This window comes from Colletotrichum abscissum (genome assembly GCF_030869225.1).
Source record: "Colletotrichum abscissum strain IMI 504890 chromosome Unknown Scaffold_17.1, whole genome shotgun sequence".
Classification (NCBI taxonomy): domain Eukaryota; kingdom Fungi; phylum Ascomycota; class Sordariomycetes; order Glomerellales; family Glomerellaceae; genus Colletotrichum; species Colletotrichum abscissum.
The window spans coordinates 149,409-171,870 of NW_026850065.1; the positions used below are offsets into that span (position 1 = coordinate 149,409).

General features: G+C 58.3%; 7 protein-coding genes across 7 annotated transcripts; 5 read left to right on the top strand and 2 right to left on the bottom strand.

Moving 5' to 3' along the window:
- Positions 1–168: 168 nt before the first annotated feature.
- Positions 169–432, top strand: CABS01_07698 (uncharacterized protein; the record flags this gene model as incomplete). Its single annotated transcript, XM_060541060.1, has 1 exon — positions 169–432. The coding sequence occupies one exon, from the start codon at positions 169–171 to the stop codon at positions 430–432; it is 264 nt and encodes an 87-aa protein (XP_060402560.1).
- Positions 433–1,273: 841 nt separating this feature from the next.
- CABS01_07699 (fungal specific transcription factor) lies at positions 1,274–4,073 on the top strand (the record flags this gene model as incomplete). Its single annotated transcript, XM_060541061.1, has 8 exons — positions 1,274–1,360; positions 1,424–1,447; positions 1,536–1,654; positions 1,706–2,238; positions 2,296–2,597; positions 2,649–3,134; positions 3,200–3,438; positions 3,512–4,073. The coding sequence occupies 8 exons, from the start codon at positions 1,274–1,276 to the stop codon at positions 4,071–4,073; spliced, it is 2,352 nt and encodes a 783-aa protein (XP_060402561.1).
- A 2,584-nt stretch (positions 4,074–6,657) lies between these two features.
- On the top strand, positions 6,658–10,359 carry CABS01_07700 (NAD(P) transhydrogenase beta subunit; the record flags this gene model as incomplete). Its single annotated transcript, XM_060541062.1, has 6 exons — positions 6,658–6,766; positions 6,866–8,032; positions 8,085–8,537; positions 8,587–10,113; positions 10,175–10,249; positions 10,325–10,359. 6 exons carry the CDS (start codon positions 6,658–6,660, stop codon positions 10,357–10,359), a joined length of 3,366 nt encoding a protein of 1,121 aa, XP_060402562.1.
- A 1,849-nt stretch (positions 10,360–12,208) lies between these two features.
- On the bottom strand, positions 12,209–13,214 carry CABS01_07701 (uncharacterized protein; the record flags this gene model as incomplete). The annotated part of the gene is made up of 3 exons (XM_060541063.1): positions 12,209–12,307; positions 12,356–12,430; positions 12,480–13,214. 3 exons carry the CDS (start codon positions 13,212–13,214, stop codon positions 12,209–12,211), a joined length of 909 nt encoding a protein of 302 aa, XP_060402563.1.
- Positions 13,215–16,574: 3,360 nt separating this feature from the next.
- On the top strand, positions 16,575–17,206 carry CABS01_07702 (glycine cleavage system H protein; the record flags this gene model as incomplete). Its single annotated transcript, XM_060541064.1, has 2 exons — positions 16,575–16,698; positions 16,803–17,206. 2 exons carry the CDS (start codon positions 16,575–16,577, stop codon positions 17,204–17,206), a joined length of 528 nt encoding a protein of 175 aa, XP_060402564.1.
- A 271-nt stretch (positions 17,207–17,477) lies between these two features.
- Positions 17,478–18,533, bottom strand: CABS01_07703 (porphobilinogen deaminase; the record flags this gene model as incomplete). Its single annotated transcript, XM_060541065.1, has 1 exon — positions 17,478–18,533. One exon carries the CDS (start codon positions 18,531–18,533, stop codon positions 17,478–17,480), a length of 1,056 nt encoding a protein of 351 aa, XP_060402565.1.
- Positions 18,534–19,940: 1,407 nt separating this feature from the next.
- Positions 19,941–20,682, top strand: CABS01_07704 (uncharacterized protein; the record flags this gene model as incomplete). The annotated part of the gene is made up of 2 exons (XM_060541066.1): positions 19,941–20,214; positions 20,312–20,682. 2 exons carry the CDS (start codon positions 19,941–19,943, stop codon positions 20,680–20,682), a joined length of 645 nt encoding a protein of 214 aa, XP_060402566.1.
- Between the last annotated feature and the right edge of the window lie 1,780 nt (positions 20,683–22,462).

A 22,462-nucleotide genomic window follows, 5' to 3' on the forward strand; every position in this document is an offset into this window, starting at 1 on the left:
CGCGCCGACACGTGGGAAGCGCTCTCTCCTCCGGGTTGAGCTACTCACGAGTCTCCGAACAGCTACCACAAATACCGTACCTATGGATGGCATGTCGCCGTGACCAGCAGTGCCCTAGGTTGAGCAGACAGGTTGGTTTCGTGTCATGTGTCTCGGTCCATTTCGAAGATGGCATCCTCGATTCCAACAAAACAGCAAGCGGCAGATGCCCTCCATATAGTCCTGCCCGGCGCCATTCTGACCTTTGGCGCCGGAAGCCGAAAGGACAAGCGGACGCCGAACAATGGAAAGACTCCGTACTTGCGCCGCCCATACTCCGTCCCCGTCAGAGATGCTGGTCCATGCCTCTCCCTGCCTATCACGGGCATTCACAGATCCAAATGCGTCCATGCCGGCGATGTGGCCCTGGCGTTGCCGGTGGGATACGTTTGAATAGACTACAACGGCGGCGCTAGAACGTGACAACACTGCGATTCCGTGATCGACACACTTTCTATTGGCGAATCATAGCTCTACAATTCCCTAGCTAGTTTCTATCTAAAGCCAGTTACCCCAGTTCAAATGCGTCTCTACAGCGGCCTATCCGGTGCGAACCACCGTGTCTGCGCCTGGATGAGCCCTGAATCGCAGAGATGTGCCGTCACCCGGACCCCTGAAAGGGTCCATGGCAAGGGGGTGAGCACGGAGATCTGAATTACTAAAAATCGTGCATGCATTCTGCAACGAAGTGCCTTTGCTCCCACACCTCATATGGGTGCTAGAATCCCTTCTTTTTTCTCTCTCTTTTCCCCTTTCCAAAATATATCCTAACCGCGCATGCACATCGTACCCGCAAGGTGATCAATTCAAAGACGGGCAAGCCTCCAGCCTCAACTGCGGACAACTAGCGGCTGAGTCACAGCCACAGGGGCCGCCCTCTTGCTCCATAAAATCCACCGGAAGCGGAACCCGCGCACGCCGTTCCCGTCCTTCTTAGTTGCCCCCGGGCCGCGACCTCATCCCGCCGCGAAAGTTGGGAAGAGGTTCCGAACCATCTACGCCCGCTTGCTTTCTCGTGATCCCGTCCTCGTTCGGGCCCCGAATTCACCCAGCCCCGGGCACAACGTCTCGCTTGGCATCTCTCTGTACAACACGACAATTCTAGATTTCGGATCTCTTCGATCCCGCCCCGCCGGATCCCCCTCCGAGAGTCTTGGACCCTTGCTCCTCGGGTACGACCTACCCTTAAAGTGAAGCCATCTGATCGCATTTGGAAATATCTAACCGAGCCGCAATGGACACCGGATCTTCTGCCGGGGCTGGTGCGGGTCTCTCCGCTGCTGGCGGCGTGGGCGGCGCCAATCTCCCCATCAAACGAGCGGTAAGTAGACCCTCATACTACCCAGTCGTTGTAAATCACGCCGAAACTAACTTACACATTTAGTGTGATGCTTGTCGTGCCCGTAAAGTACGTTGTCTCTCATCCTTCATTGGCCCATGTCATCATGTCACTCGACACCATCCATTGGACGTAGGGCTGACTGTGTGCTTCGTAGATCCGCTGTGATAGAGAAGAACCATGTGCTCACTGCCAGCACGCCGGCATCGAGTGTAAGAACACATCGGGGCTCAAGCCCAAAGAGAAGAGAACTCGCATTCTCATCACCCCTCAATAGTTAGTCTCGCCTTTGCTCCCTTGCACCAGGTCACAACTCACACATCCCAGTGAGAAGAAGATCGACCTAATAGACCGCCGCCTCGACGGCGTAGTCCGCCTCCTCGAGGACCTAAAACTCCAGTTTCCCCTCCAAGCACCATCAGCAGCACCGTCAACCGCACCATCGGTCTCGGGATCAACCGCCACACCCGGCGGGGGAGCAGGAGGGGCAGTATCAGGGGGCCCGCCGGCGCCCATCCAGCTCAAGACGGTGGCTTCATCGTCCATCTCAACAACACCAGCCAGCACTTCCACGCAGCAGCAGCACACGACGGACCCCCTGGTCGAGGGCGAGTCCTCCATGACGGCCCAGTCCATCTTCGCCCACGACTTCCTCCGCAAGACCGTCGGCGACGGCTCCTCGGTGCTCGAGATGCGCGAGACCCTCGACGCCCTGCACTCTCTCGTCGAGGCGCTCCGGCACCAGCCCGCGTCGCACGAGCTGACGTACCCGCAGGCGAAGCCCGTGGCCCGGCCGGCGTTTGGCGAGTGCGAGATGCCGCCCGTGCAGTCCGCCGTCAACATCATCCGCGAGGCAAAGGGTGCGTAGTCTCAGGTCACTATGCAGTTCAGGAAAGTCAGACTAACGTCTCAAATAGCCCAAAAGACGCTGGGCCTCGAGTGGGTGACGACGTTCCTCCACCCGGACCACTTCACCGACCTGGTCCTCAAGGTCTACTTTGCGCCGGCAGAGTTCAACGAGGCCGAGTTCATCATCGTCAACGCCGGCCTCGAGAGCCTGTACACCGACATGACGCAGTCCAAGACGGCGACGGCGCAGCTCAGGGAGGAGTGCGCCAAGATGGGCACCCTCTGCCGGGGGAACCTCCAGACCGCCCTCGCCAACCTGCCCCTGCACCTCCCGGCCACGATGGACATGATTGTTGCCCTCTTGTTTGGTGTAAGGTTCTCCCCCACGCATTCTTCTTACATCCGTAGCTAACATCGTCAGGCCTACCACGCAATGGAAGTAGCAAAACCAAGCCTCGCCTGGACCCTCAACGTAGCCTCGGCCCAACTCTGCCAAACCCTAGGCTACCACCGCGCATCCCCATCATCGTCGCCCCCATCCACTTCCACTACAACAGGCACGGCAACAGGCCCAACCGCCGCAAACCCAGACGACGAGGAGTACAAAATCTTCCTCTTCTGGTCCGTCTACTTCATCGACAAGTCCCTCTCCCTCCGCCTCGGCCGCCCCTCGACGATCCAGGACTACGACATCACGGCCCCCTACCCCTCGAGCGCCAGCAAGATGCACGGCGCCCTCATGAGCTACTTTTGCCTGTGGGTCGTTGTCTCGCGCATCCAGGGGAAGACGTACGAGCAGCTGTACAGCCCCGAGGCGATTGCGCAGCCGAGCGCCGTGCGGGAGGCGAGGGCGAGGGGATTGGCGGCGGAGCTGAGGAGGGTCACGGACCGGACGCAGGAGACGCATGTGAGTTGCTGTGATCGCTCAACCCGTGAAGTTGTTGTGAGGTTGCTGACTATTGTGGCCAACAGTCGCAGTATTTGAAGTCGGCCATCGAGGCGGTGGGAGAGAACACGATGGAGTTCTTCAACGTGTCGGACGAGGTGCTGAGACTATCGCTGATGACAATCATCTATCGCGCCGTCCCCTCGCCCCCCGGGTCCGCGACGACGTTTGGCACAGAGTGCATCAACGCCGCGAGGGCGACGCTGCAGCGGCACGAGGATTGCATGGCCATCATGGCGAAGGATGCGTACTACCTGTTTCCCATGTACATGAACTGGTGCGTCCTCTCTCACATTCCACTCTCCACGGATTCGGGCGTTCACACTAACAACGCCCAGGACCATCCTCTTCTCCCCCTTTGTCCCCTTCATCGTAATCTTCTGCCAGGTAATCGAAACAAGCGACACCTCGGACCTCGCCCGGCTCCAGGGCTTCGTCGCCTCGATCCAGGGCGCAAAGGAGTTCACCGAGGCCTCGGCGCGGCTGTGCCGCCTCTTTCAGGTGCTTTACAATGTCGCGTTCCGGTACGTCGAGATGCGGAGCCAGGGCAGCAGTGGGGGCGGCGGCAACGGGAACAACAACAGCACGCAGCAGCAGCAGCAGCAGTCGGAGGAACAGGGCCAGGAGATGGACAAGTACCTCACGGCGCTCGGGTTCCCGCCGGCATCTGGGCATCCGCAGCAGCATGCACAGCAGCAGTCGTCGGACGTGGGGTCGGAGCAGATGTCGGGGATGACGGGCGGAGGAGCAGAGGACGGGATGAACGGTGCCGGCGTCGCGGGGTCGGGTGCGCTGAACCAGATGATGTGGATGGGGAATGCGGCGCAGTTGGAGGATTGGTTTTATAGCAACCAGCAGATGATGGGGCTTGTTGAGGATGATGACTCGTTTTTGCAGTGAGCGGTTTTGGGTGTAGACATTGTTTGGCGATGGAAAGGGGTTGGACGTGGCGATAGACACTGGGTTTGTGACGGGGCATCATGGCCAACGGAAGACGAGGTTCATGTTTAAAAAGCCTACAGTGGGAAAAGGAACTCTGGACTGGAATCAGAAGAATACCATACAGTGCGGCTGGGAGTAGACCCAGCCCACACACATACATCGTCGACCCGTCCCGGTCACCCCCTCCCAAGCCTCATCACCATCCAGGTCAGCCTCATCTTGCTCAGTAGCCAAGCCAACCACAACCTCGACGGCCAACGACGGCCAGCAACCACAGCCTTATGACCAGCGCATACTCCTCATACCACCAGCAAACGGGGGTCCAACTCCCTCGGGCGCCGTGGCCCAGTGGAACACTCAGCTGGGGACGGGGGATTTCCACAAATCTCTAAGGAGATGGACCTCGACCTCTTGAGTTCGACTTCACTTTCAGGGTACTCTTTTTTTTTTTGGCACATTTCGAGTCTTTTCTGTTGTGTTTTGGGTTGCAACTGAGTTGGTTGTGTCAGCTGGTTGATCTGGTTGTGAACCATCGTCAGCTTGGAACTCCCTACTTGTCAACGAAGTTTTGACCATTTGGCGTCGCCGAGGAATTGACGACGAGTCGATTTGAGCCCTTCAGATGATGGGAAAAGGCTCAAAAAGTCCTTGGAGAAGACTTTGGCTGACGCTAGGTTGTGGCTAGGAGATATAAAAGACTATGGATTTGGAGTGCTAGAGCAACTCTATCGATTGAGAAACTACACGCTGCATGGATCAGATGGCATTGGGATGTTGTCAAGACAACCGGAAGTTAAATCAAACTTGATTGGAATTCTCTTCTAAGGTTGCCGAACGATCGCTCCCCTGTAGACGATGCCATTGGTACGAATGGTGTCGAGTATGGTAGCTCTCCACTGACCAATGACCAACCGGTTCAAAACATCATCTACCCCCTTCGGAACGTCGGGCCTCATTGGTTGTCTGTCTGTTCCATCTGCACTCGCTCCCTCTCTGCTTCGTCGCTCCGAACCAGCCGATGCACGTCTGTCTGCGCTGCCTTCCCTTCTGTGCGCTACATGCATGCCATGCAATGCAAAGTCGCGGATAGCGTTCTCGTGTTTCGTGCATGTGACACGTTCGTCTTGACTTTTTGGACACTTTGCTATGGATCAAGTGATGACAGCAAGACTTGGAGATTGATCTATATTCCAGCCTTGGGTTGCCACGATGCTAAAAGAGGATTTGGTACATCACATTTGCCAGACTTTAAAGATGCTGGCCAAAAGTCGTCTACATCAGAGCCGGAAGAGGCGGGATCTTGAAAAAGCCAGCTGCATGTCACTGAGACGCGGGAAACAAACACGGGACAGGAACATGGGCCAAGGGTGCTCGGCCTCCGTCTGGGAGAGCATTAATCAGCGCTCCATGAAGTCTATCAGTGTTTTAACAATCTCTCATCGGACGAGAAGGAAAACTGGTCCCGATGGATAAAATGGTAAAAGGCACCTCCAGCTTGGGGAGAGCAGGGCTGGATCATTGCAGGCTTATCGGGCCTTATCGACTTATCGCGAGCTCGAAATGGCGGGGGATAAGACTATCCCCCGTGTTTTAGCGCCGTGTTTTTAGTGCCCGCAGCCCCACACCCCGCACTGGACGACTGGAGAAGAAGGGAAAAAAGGGGGGCGAGTACATACTACGTAGGGAGTACGGGGTACGGGGCCAAGCTGCAGCTCCTTTCCCTGCACGGAAGCATGCACCAGACCACTTCCACCAACACCTCACACCACCAATGACCACATCCGTCGAAAGGTACCTGTCCAGTGCCTTTGAACTCCTACACAAGATGTACTCTACTTAGCGTCTGCGACATTGTCTTGCCTGAATTGTCTACCAGCTGTCCTCCCAGAAAGTACCGCACTTTCGTACCGCACATGCCAATGAGGGGAACCTTGGGACACGGCTGCGAAGGGGGGTAAAAGCCAACTTGGCAGACCGCGCAGACTACTCCAAACAACATCCTGCTCGGGTAGTGATTGGAGGAGCTTGGAGCTCGCGCTGCGACATCTGCGACACGCCTGAACCGATTCTGCACTTCCCGTCTTGGGATGCAACGAACCTGGGGGGAGAGAACAAGGATCCGGATGCGCGGGTGATGGGCGAGGGAGGGGGGGGGGGGGGCAGCAGCCATCACCTCAGAGTAGTGACGAAGACGAGGACGAGCATGGAACAAGTCCAACGGCCGACCAAAACGTGACACAGTACAAGCTCGTTGTCTCGTTGTTCTCTTCTCTGGCTGCAAAAAGTCAATCCCAACTCTATCCAATTCACATCTTCCAACTTCCTCCTCCCCTCTTCTTCCTCCCATCTTCACCTCTCCCTGTTGCGTACCGTCGCCTTCCCTTTGTCACAAGTCGACACGGTAGCTTGGAGCCGTTCCCGTTTCCCTGCCACCCAACCTCGTCGACCTCAGGCAGTGGTCGCGAGCAGATGAAAAGGCCCTGCCCGACATCCTCGTCGCCCCGGCTTCGTTAGCCTGGATGCTCGAAGCCTCGCCGCTGCAATGGCGAATCTCTCCGTCCTGCGGCCGACTCTGGCCTACAACGTGTGCTCCTCCCGCGCTTCTCCCGGCCGGCTCGTCGGCTCCCGCGCGTGGCGGAATGGTCTCGCAGGTAAGCTACCGAGGTCTCGGTTCTTGCAGGAGCAACCAAGAAGAAGAACCTCGCCCAATTGCTTCGGCTAACGCAGTCTACTCGTTTCCCTACATGCAGCCGTAGCACCGGCATCTGTCGTCGTCGTCGCCGGCAAGTGGCAATCCACCCACGCGCGAGCCCGCCGCCAGACGAAAGCTCTCGTCCCGGCCGTCTCGCCCCGGCCTCTCCAGCTCATCCGCCATGCGTCGGTCGTCTCGGCGGGTTCCAGTGCCAGCGCCGGCCCCACTGCTACACCGGCAGCAAGCTACTCAACAGCCGCAGAACCGCAGTCCGTCCCCTACGCGCAGCTCACCGTCGGCGTGCCAAAGGAAATCTACCTCAACGAGCGCCGCGTCGCACTGACCCCGCAGAACGTGGCCCTCCTCCTCAAAAAGGGCTTCGGCAAGGTCCTCGTAGAGCGCGGCGCCGGCGCCTCCGCCGATTTCCCAGACGAGGCCTACGACCGCGCCGGCGCGACGCTCGTCGACCACCCGCAACAGGTCTGGTCCGGCGCCGACGTCGTCCTCAAGGTCCGCGGCCCGATCCCGTCCGAGATCGACCTCATGAAGGCGCACCAGACCGTCATCTCTTTCCTGCAGCCCGCGCAGAACAAGCCGCTCGTCGACAAGCTGGCCGCGCAAAAGGCCACCTCCTTCGCCATGGACCTCATCCCGCGCATCTCCCGCGCGCAGGTCTTTGACGCCCTCAGCTCCATGGCCAATATCGCCGGCTACAAGGCCGTACTCGAGGCCTCCAACAACTTTGGCCGCTTCCTCACGGGCCAGGTGACGGCCGCGGGCAAGATCCCGCCCTGCAAGGTGCTCGTCATCGGCGCCGGCGTGGCCGGTCTCAGCGCCATTGCGACGGCGCGGCGGTTAGGTGCCATCGTGCGCGGCTTCGACACGCGCCCTGCCGCGAGGGAGCAGGTGCAGTCGCTCGGCGCCGAGTTCATCGAGGTGGACATCAAGGAGGACGGGTCCGGCGCCGGCGGGTACGCCAAGGAGATGTCCAAGGAGTTCATCGAGGCCGAGATGAAGCTGTTTTACGAGCAGGCGCGCGAGGTCGACATCATCGTCACCACCGCCCTGATCCCGGGCAAGCCCGCGCCCAAGCTGATTACCAAGTCCATGCTCGAGGCCATGAAGCCCGGGTCCGTGGTTGTGGATCTGGCGGCCGAGGCGGGTGGCAACTGCGAGAAGACGAAGCCGGGCGAGCTGTACGTGTACAAGGACGTCAAGATCATTGGTGAGTTGAATGAAACCCCCCCGAGGAAAATCCCATTGACTTACACACTCAGGCTACACCGACCTCCCTTCCAGACTGCCAACGCAGTCCTCGACGCTCTACTCCAACAACGTGACAAAGTTCCTGCTCTCCATGGCTCCCAAGGACAAGGAGTTCGGCATCGACCTCGCAGACGAAGTCGTCCGCGGCGCCGTCGTCACCCTCAAGGGCGACGTCCTGCCCCCGCCGCCCCGAAAGGCCCCGCCCCCGGCCCCGCCGCCACCGCCCACCGTCGCGCCCGAAGCCGAGGCCGTCGCCCTGACCCCCTTCCAGAAAACCTCCCGCGAGGTCGCGACCGTCACGGCCGGCATGGGCACCGCGCTGGCCCTGGGCAAGATGACGGGCCCGCTGTTCATGGGCAACGCCTTCACGTTCGCGCTGGCCTCGTTGATCGGATACCGCGTCGTCTGGGGCGTCACGCCCGCGCTTCACTCGCCCCTCATGAGCGTCACCAACGCCATCTCAGGTCAGCAGTCTCCTAGCAAAATGTAGGATCCCATAGCTAACAGCCCAAGGCATGGTCGGCATCGGCGGCCTCTTCATCCTAGGCGGAGGCTACCTCCCCCAAACGATCCCCCAAGCCCTCGGCGCCGCCTCCGTCCTCCTCGCCTTCGTCAACGTCTCGGGCGGCTTCGTCCTCACAAAGCGCATGCTCGACATGTTCAAACGCCCCACCGACCCGCCCGAATACCCCTGGCTCTACGCCGTGCCGGCAGCCCTCTTCGGCGGAGGCTACATCGCCGCCGCCGCCACCGGCGCCGCGGGTCTCGTGCAGGCCGGCTACGCCGTCTCCTCCGTCCTCTGCATCAGCTCCCTGTCCAGCCTCGCCTCCCAGGCGACCGCCCGCATGGGCAACATGCTCGGCATGCTCGGCGTCGGCTCCGGCGTGCTGGCCTCCCTGCTGGCCGTCGGCTTCTCCCCGGAAGTGCTCGCGCAGTTCGCCGGCCTCGCGGCCCTGGGCGGCGTCGCGGGCCTCGTCATCGGCAAGCGCATCACGCCCACCGACCTCCCGCAGACCGTCGCGGCCTTACACTCCGTCGTCGGCCTCGCCGCCGTGCTGACCTCCATCGGCAGCGTCATGGCGCACATTGACGACATCTCCACGCTGCACCTCGTCACGGGCTACCTCGGCGTCCTCATCGGCGGCATCACCTTCACCGGCTCCATCGTCGCCTTCCTCAAGCTCGCCGGCAGGATGTCCTCCAAACCCCTCGTCCTCCCCGGCAAGCACCTGCTCAACTCGGGCATGCTGGCCGCCAACATCGGCACCATGGGCGCCTTCGTCACCCTCGCCCCCGGATCCCCCGCCATCGCCGCCGTGGCCCTCTCCGCCAACGCGATCCTCTCCTTCGCAAAAGGCTACACCACCACGGCCGCCATCGGCGGCGCAGACATGCCCGTCGTCATCACCGTGCTCAACGCCTACTCGGGCTTCGCCCTCGTCGCCGAAGGCTTCATGCTCGACAACCCCCTCCTCACAACCGTCGGCGCCCTCATCGGCGTGTCCGGCTCCATCCTCTCGTACATAATGTGCGTCGCCATGAACCGCTCCCTCACAAACGTCCTCTTCGGCGGCATCGCCTCGGCCCCGGCCCAGACAGACTACAAAATGGAAGGCGTCGTGACGCAGACGAGCGTGGAAGACACGGCCGAGGCGCTCGTCAACGCGGAAAACGTAATCATCGTCGTCGGCTACGGCATGGCCGTCGCCAAGGCGCAGTACGCCATCAGCGAGATCACGGGCATGCTCCGCGCCAAGGGCGTCAACGTCCGCTTCGCCATCCACCCCGTCGCCGGCCGCATGCCGGGCCAGTGCAACGTGCTCCTGGCCGAGGCGAGCGTGCCGTACGACATCGTGCTCGAGATGGACGAGATCAATGACGACTTCGGCGAGACGGACGTGACGCTCGTGATTGGCGCCAACGACACCGTCAACCCCATCGCTCTGGAGCCCGGTAGCCCGATCGCGGGGATGCCTGTGCTCCAGGCGTGGAAGAGCAAGCAGGTTATCGTGATGAAGAGGGGCATGGCCAGTGGATATGGTGAGTGTTTGCAAGGCATTGCGAGGTTTGCGTAGAGGCGCCTGACTGACCGCGGAAACAGCCGACGTACCGAACCCCATGTTCTACATGCCTGGAACACGCATGTTGTTCGGAGACGCCAAAGTGACTTGCGACGGTTCGTGGCCCTTTTTTTTTTTTCATTCCTCCTTCGTGTATCAGACACGGTGTACTGATCATACCCCCCTCACAGCAATCAAAGCAGCCGTCGAGACTCGAGCAACATAGATTCTAGAGAGATCTCCGTATCGCGCAGAATATAAGACACCTCCGGCCGGCACCCCATGTTTTTTGGACTAGGAATCCATCTGATCTTTCCCCTAGAGGCGCTGCATCTACAAAGGAGCTCTTCATCATGACCACATATCTCTTAGCTATTTCGGTTCTCCCTCACTCCCACGCCACACCCCACCCCCCCCGCCCTCCCCCCCTTTTTTTTTCAACAAGAACCCCCTCTCTTTTTCCCCCTGGGGCCCCCAATCCAAAAAGGAACCTCCCCCCCCCACCCCATTTTTTTTTTTTTTTTCTTTTCCCCCCCCCCCCCCCCCCCCCCCCGTTTTTCGCTTCTTTCCTTCTTCTAGTTCAGCGCGTTTTGTATATACTGTGATCCAAGGACGTAGCGGTAGTTTCTGTTCGCCAAGGTAGTGAATCGCAATACATGATGTATCAAACAGAAGCGCCAAAGAGCTCAAGTGACTTGACATGTGATAGACTTGGGGGAGGGGAAGAGAGAGAGAGAGAGAGCAAGCTGCCGGAACCAAAGACAACACACCAAGCTTGGTACTCCTCACAAATCCCAGAAAACCAAGCCATGATCAACGGTTTCCTACTTCCCTGCTCGCTACCTTTCAGACCTCTCTCCACGTACAGCCAAATAGTCAACACATCTGTTCCCCAGGCAAAACCCAACAAACCCGCCGCGAGTATACTCTCGACGACGAGAGACACTCTCCAAGCAGCCGAGCACCCATCTCGCAGCCCCGAATACGGCAGTCCAGCTGCGACAGCACTGGCAGCAGACATCAAAACCACATCACAGCACGACACATCACAAAGATAGGAACCCTAGCAGATATCCCTCAAACGGCATCTGGAATTGCAATTCCGTTGGCCTCCTTGCCTCAAACGGCGAAAAAAGGCCCTTTCACAATATTCATTACATGGTTTGTTCCCCCCCTCTCCCCTTCCTCTTCCATCTCAATCCCCCGTTTGATATGCCGCCTTGCCCAAGTCTCCCCCAAGAGGAAATAGCCCGCATGGTGGAGAGGGAAAAAAAATAGGGAGGCTCTCAAAGTAAAAAGCACGCGTGGGTGGAATTACTTGTTACATGGTGTGGTTTCTTTCTTTCTTGTATCAGGTCAATCCGTCTCCAGAGACCATCCCAGATGAAAAAAACAACAACAACTGTGTGGGTGTGGTTGGCAGTGGTTTAGTAGTGTCAAGAATTCGACAAAAAAAATCTCTGATGGAAAAAAAGCAAGTTTTGCTGCCCAAGATTTTCTCTCCGGAACAGTTTCGCAGCGGCCGTTACGCCTGGAAACAAGACGGTGGGCACTGCTCTGTCTCAACACTCCATCCCCCTTTTCGTGGTGAGAAGGGATCGATCAAGCGAGCGAGGCCCACCGCCAGACCGTAGTCCTAAAATGCATCTCATCCCGCCCTCCAGCCATTCCGCCGTGTCCCTACCAATCTTGAGAAGTAAAGGTTGAAGAGATATGCAACGCCGGTTGCAATCAGAGAGTGAGGAATGTGTTTGTGTGTGATGTGTGCGCGATTGACCAGACTGGTGACACTGAAAAGCGCTGTGATCGGGCCATGGAGGCCATGTTGGTAACAAAAGAAAGAAGCGAGTCGGTTTGTTTTAAGAGGCTGGTTATGCCAGGGAGAGCCATGTAGGGTGCTCTGTAAAGTCACTCGTTGTCGCCTAATGCCAGAGATGACTGATTTGGTAGCTCGGCTGATGGATGCCAGCATGGATATCGAAGGTCGTAAGGACGTAATGGGTCATGATCCATTCGTTATGGGCGGCCGAGACGATTGTAGTTGGCGCGAGGCCACATCAGACCGCTGACGGCGATCAGCAGGACTGATACAGGAGTAGCGGCTCTCCGACGTTTTCGATTTCGGGAATGGTGCACTTGAGGTCGAAGGCCTTGGACAGCACAATCTTGAAGATCTGTAGATGGTCAGTCAAGTGCGATACCACGGCGAAAGAGGGGCTCACCTTTTGCACGTTGATACTATGGCTCGTGCTAGAGAAGATCAACGCAGCGCGCATTGCCTTGGCGAACCGGCGAGCCTGTTCTGTTAGCGCCGAGATACGAGAGAGAGACTCTTTGACGACCTACCTGGTTCGAGATCTCTTCTTGGTCCTCTCGCGGAAAGTTGACAAAGTGGTCATACTTGGTGCCGACCAAGATGGGGATGGCCGTCTTGTTGAAGCCCCTGCCTTGCCTGTACCACTCCTTGATGCTGTTGAGGGTGCTCTTCCGTGTCAGATCAAACATGAAGAGAATGGCGACGGCGTCGTTGCAGACCAGCGGAAGCATGTTGACAAACTCGCGCTGGCCGCCCAAATCCCAAATGGAAAAGGTGATTTCCGTATTCCGGATGGAAATGGTCTTCTCCATAAAGTTGACGCCTAGCGTCTGGATGTAGTCCTCGTCCCAGCTTCCTTCGACGTACTTGACCATGAGACTGGTCTTGCCGATTTGCGCATCGCCCACCATGCCGACCTTGATGACGACGTGGTTGCGACCGTTGCTGGCGGCGGCTTCCGCACCGGCGCTGCTGCGCGACGCATGGTCGGCGTAGCCTTGTTGCGCGCCGGCGCCGGAGAGTCCAGAAGCAGGCCTTGAGATGGACGGGGCGTTCATGGGAAGTGGTGGTGTGTTGTACCGATCCGAGTGCTGCTCTTCGGGTCGCGGGGATTGTGGGAGGCCATGATCGAGGGACTGACTTGTGTGGTGTCGCTGGGGCTCTGGGTGGTCGTAGCCGTTGTTCTGGGCCACCTGGGGAGAGGCATCGAAGGCACCGATGGTGTCGTCGGGGTGAGGCTGCGCAGCCAAGTGATCGTGGTCCATGGTGTCGACTGCGTCGTGGAACTGGGCCGGTGACCCCGCGGACAGTGTTGAGGAATCCAGCGTGGAGATTCGAGGGCGCGGGACGGGAGGCTCCGTGTCGAGCAAGGGGCCGGAAAGATGACGATGCTGTAGTTTACCGGCTTGCCGATGAGCGAGGACAAGTGACAGTCGGCGCCGAGTCCCAAAAGAAGGTCGAGGAGAGGGCGGCAGGTTTCAGTTCAAGCCCGATGATGGCTTCATGGAGCACTTGCCAGGGCGGCGGCGCGGCGATCGATGGGGTAGCAAAGGGCTGAGTTGAGACCGGGCTATACGAGATGGTATCTGTCACTGATTAGGATTGGCGACGTCGACGCAACTCGTGGAGGTGAACAGGTGAGGTGGGAGAGAGGGAATGAGTGTTCAGGCAAAGATGTCTCACCTAGCCTCTCCACACTCGCAAGTCGAGAGGAAGAGAGGAGGGACAGGAGCGTGGTGTGGACGGTACGGGACCTTGAGACGGTGCGGTGCGGGAACAAGAGAGGGGATTGGACGACGAGTTGAAGCAGGGGTTGCCCACCTCGAGCTGAGCAATGGGGATGGGCCAGACGAACGTACCGGCAGTGTGTAGTATCAACAGGCGACGAGTGGCCGAGTTGCAGGAGCCGGGCTTAGGCTTGACGACAACAGGAAGCCCTCGATTTGGTGGGTGGGTTTGGCGAAGAGACGAGGTTGAAAGGTGTCGAGTTGCGGCAGACGGTGAGGCAAGACAAGACAAGACGAGCAAAAGACAGAAAGGGTCAGGTATCGACGACGGGACGGGATGGCGATGAGATGCGGCGGTGCGGTACGGATACTCGATGGCAGGAGGAGCTGGAGGTGACGGTCATGGAATGTACCGAAACGGGCCCAGGGGAGGAGTCAGGGTATGGGGATGGAGTAGCGGAGATCCAGGCAAGGCCAAGCACCAAGCACCAAGCACTAAGCACCCGTGGATGTCAATGTCAAGCGCCGGGGAAGTTGTGCGCGTCGGGGTGCACTTTGAGATGGCGGATTGTGTACGGAGTATGGATAAACGGGAATGCTGAGGAGATGCTTGTGCGACTTTGTTGTGCTGTGCTGCCCCCCGTTGTCGTGTTTTGGTGCAAGAGAGGGGAGGGGGGACGAGGGGATGTCAGTGCAACATAACATTAGGAAGTACGTACCTCGCATGGTGCGAACATGGACAGGCACAGGCACAACTCGAACCAGCAAAGGGAAGCAAGCGACTCTTTGGCTTGGTTGATTTAGCGGAGCATTAGGTACCTTGGTGAGGCACGCCAGCGCAGGAAAGCCCAGGGAAACGGCAAGTCAGGGCCATCCCCAGGCCATGGCGCTTATGGCAGATCGAGGAAGGGAGGTGCGACAGGGGGCCCAGGGGAAAGAAAGCAGCCAGTCAGACGGCCGGGATGGATCCTTTGGTACATTTCGTGCACTGGCAATGACGCCAAAGTCGAGCAAGTACGAAGTATCTACGGAGTACCTACCTTGGGCCACGGTTGTGTGGAGAAGACGCGAGACGGACGCGTTTTATGCACACAATCCTCCAGTACACACTACACACTACACACTACACTACACACTACGCACTACACAGTACCTGAGGTGGTAGGTTGGCAAGCAATGTTTGTTCAGCCGCCCCACGCACCACAGGCGCATCTCCCTTTCGTGCACTACCTAACACCCCTAGCACCTTATGATGGGAGATTTGGTGCTATTGCTTTCGAGGATTATGGATGATGCATCACGGGCGGCGGCATTTATGGAATCGAATCGACGCACACACACAACTCCTCGTTTATTCATACTTGCCAATTTTCTTCCATTCTTTTCTTCCTGTTTTTTTTTAATCCCTTCCAGGTCCACCGACTGGTGGGCTCTTGGGCTTCTTTCAGCTTCGCCTGAAGTCAGTGGGACTCGACAGGGACACATTCGACGGTGGACGCACCGTACGAGCTTCCGTAGCGAGGGCAAGGCACTGAGACAAAAACGTTCAAACGGACCGCCCGAGCCTCACCAAACAAGGCACAACTTTCGAGGGCGGTGAGCCTCACGTCGTCAGTCGTCACTCGTCACTCGTCAGGAATCACATCTGCCTGACTTGCAATCGAGTTCCTCTGCAGACATGAACAACACCACTGTTGTTGACAGCGCCTGCAATGTTGACAACTAGGTAGAAACGCCGTCGTTTGCGACGTGACATTGGCCGATTCATTCGTGCAGCTGCAGCTCGTTGTCCGGTGCGCAGTGGGAAAAGCACAGCGCCCAATGTCAATAGAAAACTTGCCCAAAGTCAACAACCCCCCATCACGCTCGGGTTCCCATTACTTAAGCGTACGCGACATGGGACGATGCACAGAGTCCCGGGGCCCGGGCTCGAACCTCAGGCTCCCGCTCAGCAAACACAACAGGCCTCTGACCGCAATTCCAGAATGAGGCTATTGCCAACTCTATCTCTGCCTTGGAATAAGATCCCGACCTCAATTGTAGGGCGCGCGAGGAATATCCACAGAGGCTTCGTCATTCCGGAGCAGAGACCAGATCCAAAGAAAATTCAAGATAAATCAGCCGGAAGGGGGAAAAAAAAAACAAAAAAGGAGAGGGAACCAAACTTCAGGTGTAGAAAAGACCGATGAGATCGAGACTAGAACGTTTCTGCCATGCAATTTCGCAGGCTCGAAATGGGGAATTCATGCAAACGGCATGAGGCCGTTGTAATAGTCCACCACGGTCGACCACGTTCACCTGGCACCCGCCCGAAATACCCAGACCAAGAGACGGGACACTCCCGGATGGCCTCGCAACGGACTCCTGGCCCGCTCCGTCCGAGCTCTTGGGCTCATGCCCGGCTGTCTACGTCGTCGTCGTCTCTTGCTTCCTACTCGCGTTGCTTCCCCGTGACTTGTGACCGACACACTGCCTCAGGCGCGCAGAGAGACTGGCAGCAGACAGACCGAGACTGGTTGGAGACTTCCAGCGAGGGCGCTCTCGGCTTCCCCTCCTATCGCTCTCCCCCCAACCCAGCGCGGTCTCTTATCGCCCTGCATCCAATGACCCCAACCTGGCTCTTGCGGCCCCGGGCCGATGGCAGTCCGCCCAAACAGCCATGACTAAGGCGACGGCGGCTCGAGAAACCTGTTCCCTGATTGGCTCAAGCGCTGGTGTTTGATGGAAGAGTTCCCGGTCTCGGTAGGGCGGTACGTACCTGCCGATAACCTATCAGCCGCCCAGGCCCCAAATCCCCCCGGAAGCTCTAAAGTCGGCCGTTCTGACCTCATTCTCAAACTCCAAAAACCTACCACCACTCTTCCACATCTCTCACGACACAACCAGAAACCTCCCAAAATGGCCTCAATTGCACGCAGCATGAGGGCAGTCCGCCCCTCCGCCCTCTCCCAACTCACCAAGGCCGCTCCCCGCGCCTTTTTCCCCCGTCCCGCGCAGCGCAGCTTCTCTACAACCCCCAGCAGTGAGCTCTCCCCCATACCCCCCCAAAGCTTCGGCTCCCCACCCGAAGGTATCAAACACCAAAAGACTGACCCCTCGGACCTGCTTCCGAACCATCATCGACAGGCTTAATACGCAAGTACACAAAGGACCACGAGTGGATCGACCTCAACGCCGACAAGAAGACGGGCGTCGTCGGCATCTCCCAGTACGCCGCCGACGCCCTGGGCGACGTCGTCTACGTCGAGCTCCCCGAGGAGGGCGCGGAGGTCGCCCGGGGCGACGCCATCGGCGCCGTCGAGTCCGTCAAGAGCGCCGCCGACATCAACGCGCCCGTCAGCTGCAGGGTCACCCAGGTCAACCTCGGCCTCGAGGAGAAGCCGGGCACCATCAACAAGGTGCCCGAGGACGACTCCCACGGCGGCGGCTGGATCGCAAAGGTCGAGGTCGACGAGGCGGGCGTCCAGGAGCTCGAGGCCCTCATGGGTGAGGAGGAGTACAAGGCTTTCACCGCTTCTGAGGACCACTAGATTGGATGGTGAGAAGGGGGAAGAGAGAGAGGGAGAGAGGGAGAGAGCAATGGTTCGGTTAGATATAGGTAGCCGGCAGTTCAACCGGGCAGAGTGTGTGTCTGTACTATACGCCAACGCCAAGCGGGTATTCACTTTCGGGGTTTGCGGTTCAACAACGTGGTAGTCACCAACATAGAGCAATGAGAGATGATGGTCATCAAATGGTTCCAGCGGGAACAGTCTATTTTCTTCCGTCTGGTGTGTTTTATCCGATTGTGTCATAAGTTCGTCACGCAGCAGCATTGGCCGCCGCCGCAGTCTCCGCCGTCGCAATCTGGTCGCCCGGCCGCGCCTGGTTGATGTCATCAAGGATCTTCTGCGCGCCCCCGTCCACCAGGTCCTGCGCCACGAGCTTGCCAAAGTCGTCCGCCTCCTCGCGCGTCGCAATCGTCTCGGTCCTCTCCGCGTCCACGCCCTGCGTGCCGTCAACGTGCACCACCGTCGCCTTGAGGCGCAGCTTCTTGCTCCCTTCAACCTCGACCCAGCTCGTCTCGACACCGATCGGCACGCTGCACCCGCCCTCGAGCGTGCGCATGACGCTCCGCTCCGCCACGCACGCCAGCATCGTCGGCTCGTCCTCGAGCTCCCTCAGCACGCTCAGCACCCTCTCGTCGCCGGCCCTCGCCTCGATCCCCAGCGCGCCCTGTCCGACGGCGTGCAGCGTGCCGCCGTTCTCCGAGTCGAGGTACTGCGAGATGCGCGCGCCGTAGTCCATGCGCAGCAGGCCCGCGGCGGCGAGGATGATGGCCGAAAAGGGGCCCTCGGGGTCGTCGCACTTGCGCAGGCGCGTCTCGATGTTGCCGCGGACGTCGGCGAATTTCAGACCCGGGTGGCGGCGCTTCAGCTGCGCGATGCGGCGGATGCTGCTGGTGCCGATGACGCTGCCCGCGGGGAGGTCGCCCAGCGTCTTCCAGCCGTGCTGCTCGGCGAGCCCGGCCTTGAAGACGACGACGTCGCGCGGGTCCTCGCGCTTGGTGACGCAGCCGAGGGTGCAGCCGTCGGGTAGGGTGGTGGGCATGTCCTTGAGGGAGTGGACGATGATGTCGAGCTCCTTGGCCACGAGCTTCGCCTCGAGCTCGTTGGTCCACAGGCCCTTGCCGCCAAAGTTGTAGAGCGCCGTGATCTGGTCCTTGTCGCCGAGGGTCTGCATGCTGTGGATCTCGAACGTGGCGTCGGGGCGGGCTTTGGAGAGGCCTTCGACGACGATCTCGGTCTGCTTCATCGCCAGCGCCGACCTGCGCGTGCCGACGTGGATGGGGGTGCCGTTCTCGGGTGCGGCGGCCATTGTGACGGGTGGTGTGGGGTGTGTGTGTGTGTGTGTGTGTGTTTGGAATTGAAGTGTCGTCTCTCGGTGCAATCGACGGTTCTTTGCCGGCTTGAGCGAGGTCAATTGCGAGTTGTTGGGCTGGCGTGAGGTGTGTCGTCGAACTCGAGAATTGAATTTTGGCTTCGGAGTTTGGCAAGTTGGAGTACTTGGCAGGCAGGTAGGGGCGATGGCGGGGATGGAGGGGTAGCACGAGAGCAACCACAAGTTCGGTACTGTGACGGAACTGTAGCCGACACTGTGTCTGCAGGGCCCCGGGATCCACCTCCGCCGCCGCATCTCCGAGCCTCCGACTGCATCCCGTCAGCTTCAAGCCGAACTTTCGTCTTTCTCGAATCAGACGTCATAGCATGGTCCCCATCAAAGCGGTGATTCCTTGATCAGTTCGGCTTCGGCAGCTTCAAAGTCGGCATCGGCTTGTCGAACCTGATGATATCTCTGCAGACCCCTTTCCTCAACGCCTGAAATCACACAGAGCTCTGGGTGTGCGTGGGAGCATCCGCCATCGTGCAGGGCAAACACCTCTGACGTGTCGAGGCACAGAACACGATACAACCACGATGCTGATGATTTTTGAATTGCTCCTATTTCCCTAATCTCCTTGAGACAACACGCTGCGACGTAAGGTGGTTCTCTGGCCGTCACGGTCAGGGGAAGAACCTCGGTGATGCCCGATATGTGCAAGCTTAGGTAGGAATCGAGGGGCACAGGGGAACACCGACTTCGTGTTCTTCTTCTGGGGCTACCTCAAATTGTGACGATAGCCCGTCGCCTTGGGTCTTGACGTGGTCGGCATGCTCTGCCTCGTCGAGTCCTGTTGCACCCGTGTGGACGGGTTACTCTGTGTCTCTCGAGATCGGATTGCGGCAAGTGAGGAATTGGATGACGCGGAACAGATGCAGCTGCCAAAGTGGCATAAGCCTAGTATCGTCTTGTCGTCTTCAGAGTTGACAACGTCTGCGGTCGTAATAGAATCAAGTGTCTATCGAAACAAGCATGTCTTCGATGGCTCTTCTCTGACAAATTGGGCCAGATCAAGTGCAAGCATATCCAACTAGAACTATGAACTGACTTGTCTTCACGTCCATACACACTACGGTACCACCCCCATCACGGGTGCAACGGACAACGTGTAAGCTACATCAGCCGAGTCCACGAGAAGAAACGTCAGACAATGTTCAACGTCCTTCGAGTCCTCTCGCCCAAACATCACATCATGACGAAGAAGTTGGACGTCGACAATGCGTATAAAGCGAGCTGTCAATCACGCAATCCCTTCCTTCCCATCGCCAACAACGCCAGAGTAGCGGCAATCATCTCTTCGCATAACCAAGACACCAACTCTCCCAGCCCTCCCGCCACGCAGACATGAAGTTGAACATCCTACCACTGGCCACTCTCCTGGCCTGGGCCTCCGCCGCGCCACAAGACCCCCAAGTGCCGCCAGTCTCAACCTCCATCACGACAATCACCGTCAACGGCCAGCCGCCCGCGCCCACCGAGCCCATCCCAAACAACCCCGGCCCGGACCCCGTCCCCGCGCCCGCCCCCTCAGGCCCAGCACAGCCGGCACCCGCCCCCGGCGGCGCCCACTGCGTCTGCGGCGCAACCTACTGCGGCAAGGTCCTCGTCGGCTTCCAAGGTACCGTCCGCAACTCGTCCTCCTCTCACATCGCTTCTTCCACGTCTCCAGACAAAGAAATCTCCCCTTCTCCCACGAGATCCTAACACCCCTGCAGGCTACACAACCGAACAAGTAGGCCAAGGCTACTGCGCAACCCCGGGCACGAACTGCGCCGCCGCCGCCCCGGCCGTCGAGTCCCTCGAAAACACCCTCTTCGTCTGCATCTGTCCTCCCGGGCAGGAGACGGGGTCCGCCATCGAGCTCATCTGCCCCTGCCAGGGCCGCTGCAAGAACGACGAGCCCGACTTCATCGGCCGCTGCGAGACGCCCTGCAACCTCGGATGCGCTCCCGCTGCTTCTGCCGCGCCGTCGGTGCCGAGTGCTAGCGCTTCTGCCATTCCCGCTGCGCCTGCTCCCGTTGACGCGTTGCCGGTTCCTGTGCCGGTTCCGGCTGCGCCGCCTGCTGCTGGGAGGAGACGGCCGTAGTGTTCTCTCTCCGTCGCTATTCGGGTTGTCCTACGAATGTGTAGTCGGGGCTCTATTCTCTCCATTTTCTTAATTGTATTTCCTCCGCGTCTTTGTTGCGGGTCAACGATGACCGGGATAGGGTATTTCATAATTCAGCACCCCATGAAGGGTCTGAGTCCTACGCTCTTTTTCAGCTCGACTGGGTTGTCGCAGCAAATAGGCTAGCTGTGCTTTGGAGAGATCGCACATTCTCTGGATCTAGATACCGGACATTCATTCAAAGTTTTGAGTACCCAACATCCATAGCCTTTTTTCGATGTGACATGGACTTCTGAACGCTCCAGATTCGTGAATTGGACCTTGCTTTGATCATCATGATGGACTGGCTTACTCTTGAGAGGGAAACCCCAGAAGGGGGACTCGTGCTGGTTGGCTCGTAAGAAACGGTCGTGGTCAGCGTGTCACTGGTCCAATTCTCCAACGGCCACAACTACTTCGCAACTCGGTTCCGATTTCCTCAAAGCATGACAAAGACAAGCCGTAGGAGACCTCGAACCGACCGTAGACTGACTGACTGACCGTCTGCCCGGGGCCGCATGATTCTAAGGTGAGCAAGAGACAAGTCTTTGCAATAGTAGTATGCTCTTGTGGGAAAACCTCTTACCCCTAAACAGACTGTTTATCAGCCACCGACTTTGGGCCATGTCAGTATTGTGTGGCAAGCGTATCACCTTGGGTTCCACGCCGTGGAAGGTATGTAGAGCCTCAGGACACTCCAAGAGGCATACATGTTTCCCTCTCTGGATTGAGAAGATGGGTCTCAAATGGGGTCTGATATCCTGATGGCTTGAATTCCAAGGGCGAGGCATCAGTGGTTGAAGCGAGCTTCGGGTCGGTCATTCTTCGGTACTTGAGGAGAAGCTGAGGGAGAAGGGAGAGTTGGGGGTTTGGAATACTGCTCACCCATAGGCCGGTATTCAATAGTCAGAAGACTTCGTCAGTGTTGAGATGCCGGCTAAAAACTCGAGAGTGAGTCAGCCAGCCTCATGTCAACCAAAGTCACGGCCTCTTCCACAGAAACTCTCCACGACCTCATCCTCAGTCAACATCACCGGGGCACAACAGCACAAAATTCAGTAAAATCTTTATCGTATTCTTCTACCTATTACATCCCATTCATCAAAGCCGAGCCCATGTTCAGTACACCTTGGCGAATTAACCCCTGAAAAGACAAAGTCAGCTTCTTGGTGCGTCCAGGATGTCCTTGAAAGAAACAAAGGTATCGTGACAACAAAATCAGACGTGATCAAACGTTTTCTCAGCAACCGCACATTGGTGCGTCTGAGTGAGCTGGGTAACGTGTAGGACTCATCATTTTGGGGGAGGGGGAGAGGGGAAGAGAGAAAAAGAGGAACATACCATCGCGGAAGACCGTACAGCCAGGCGTGAGTAACCACACCGTCCCAAGTCCTTCCAAGGGGCAAATCTTGCCAGATGCTGACCAACAGCTCAGACTTCACACCAGCCAGAGACAGGTCTGCATTGTGGTGAAAGAGTTATTAGTATCATTGAGCCAGCACGCCCCCCCCAAAAGCTGAGGCGACGGGCCCGCTCCCATCTATGACACACAAAGAAACACAAGGAAAATTACAAATGTTCTAAGTTTGTTCCTCCTCCGGGCGAGAGAGCGTGAGGCTCCCTTTGCTGCCATCGCCCGGTAAGATCATTTCGTCTTTTTCTGCAATGATGCCCAACCCCACCCCAGTTCGCCAAAGGCACAAACATACAAACGTCGTCA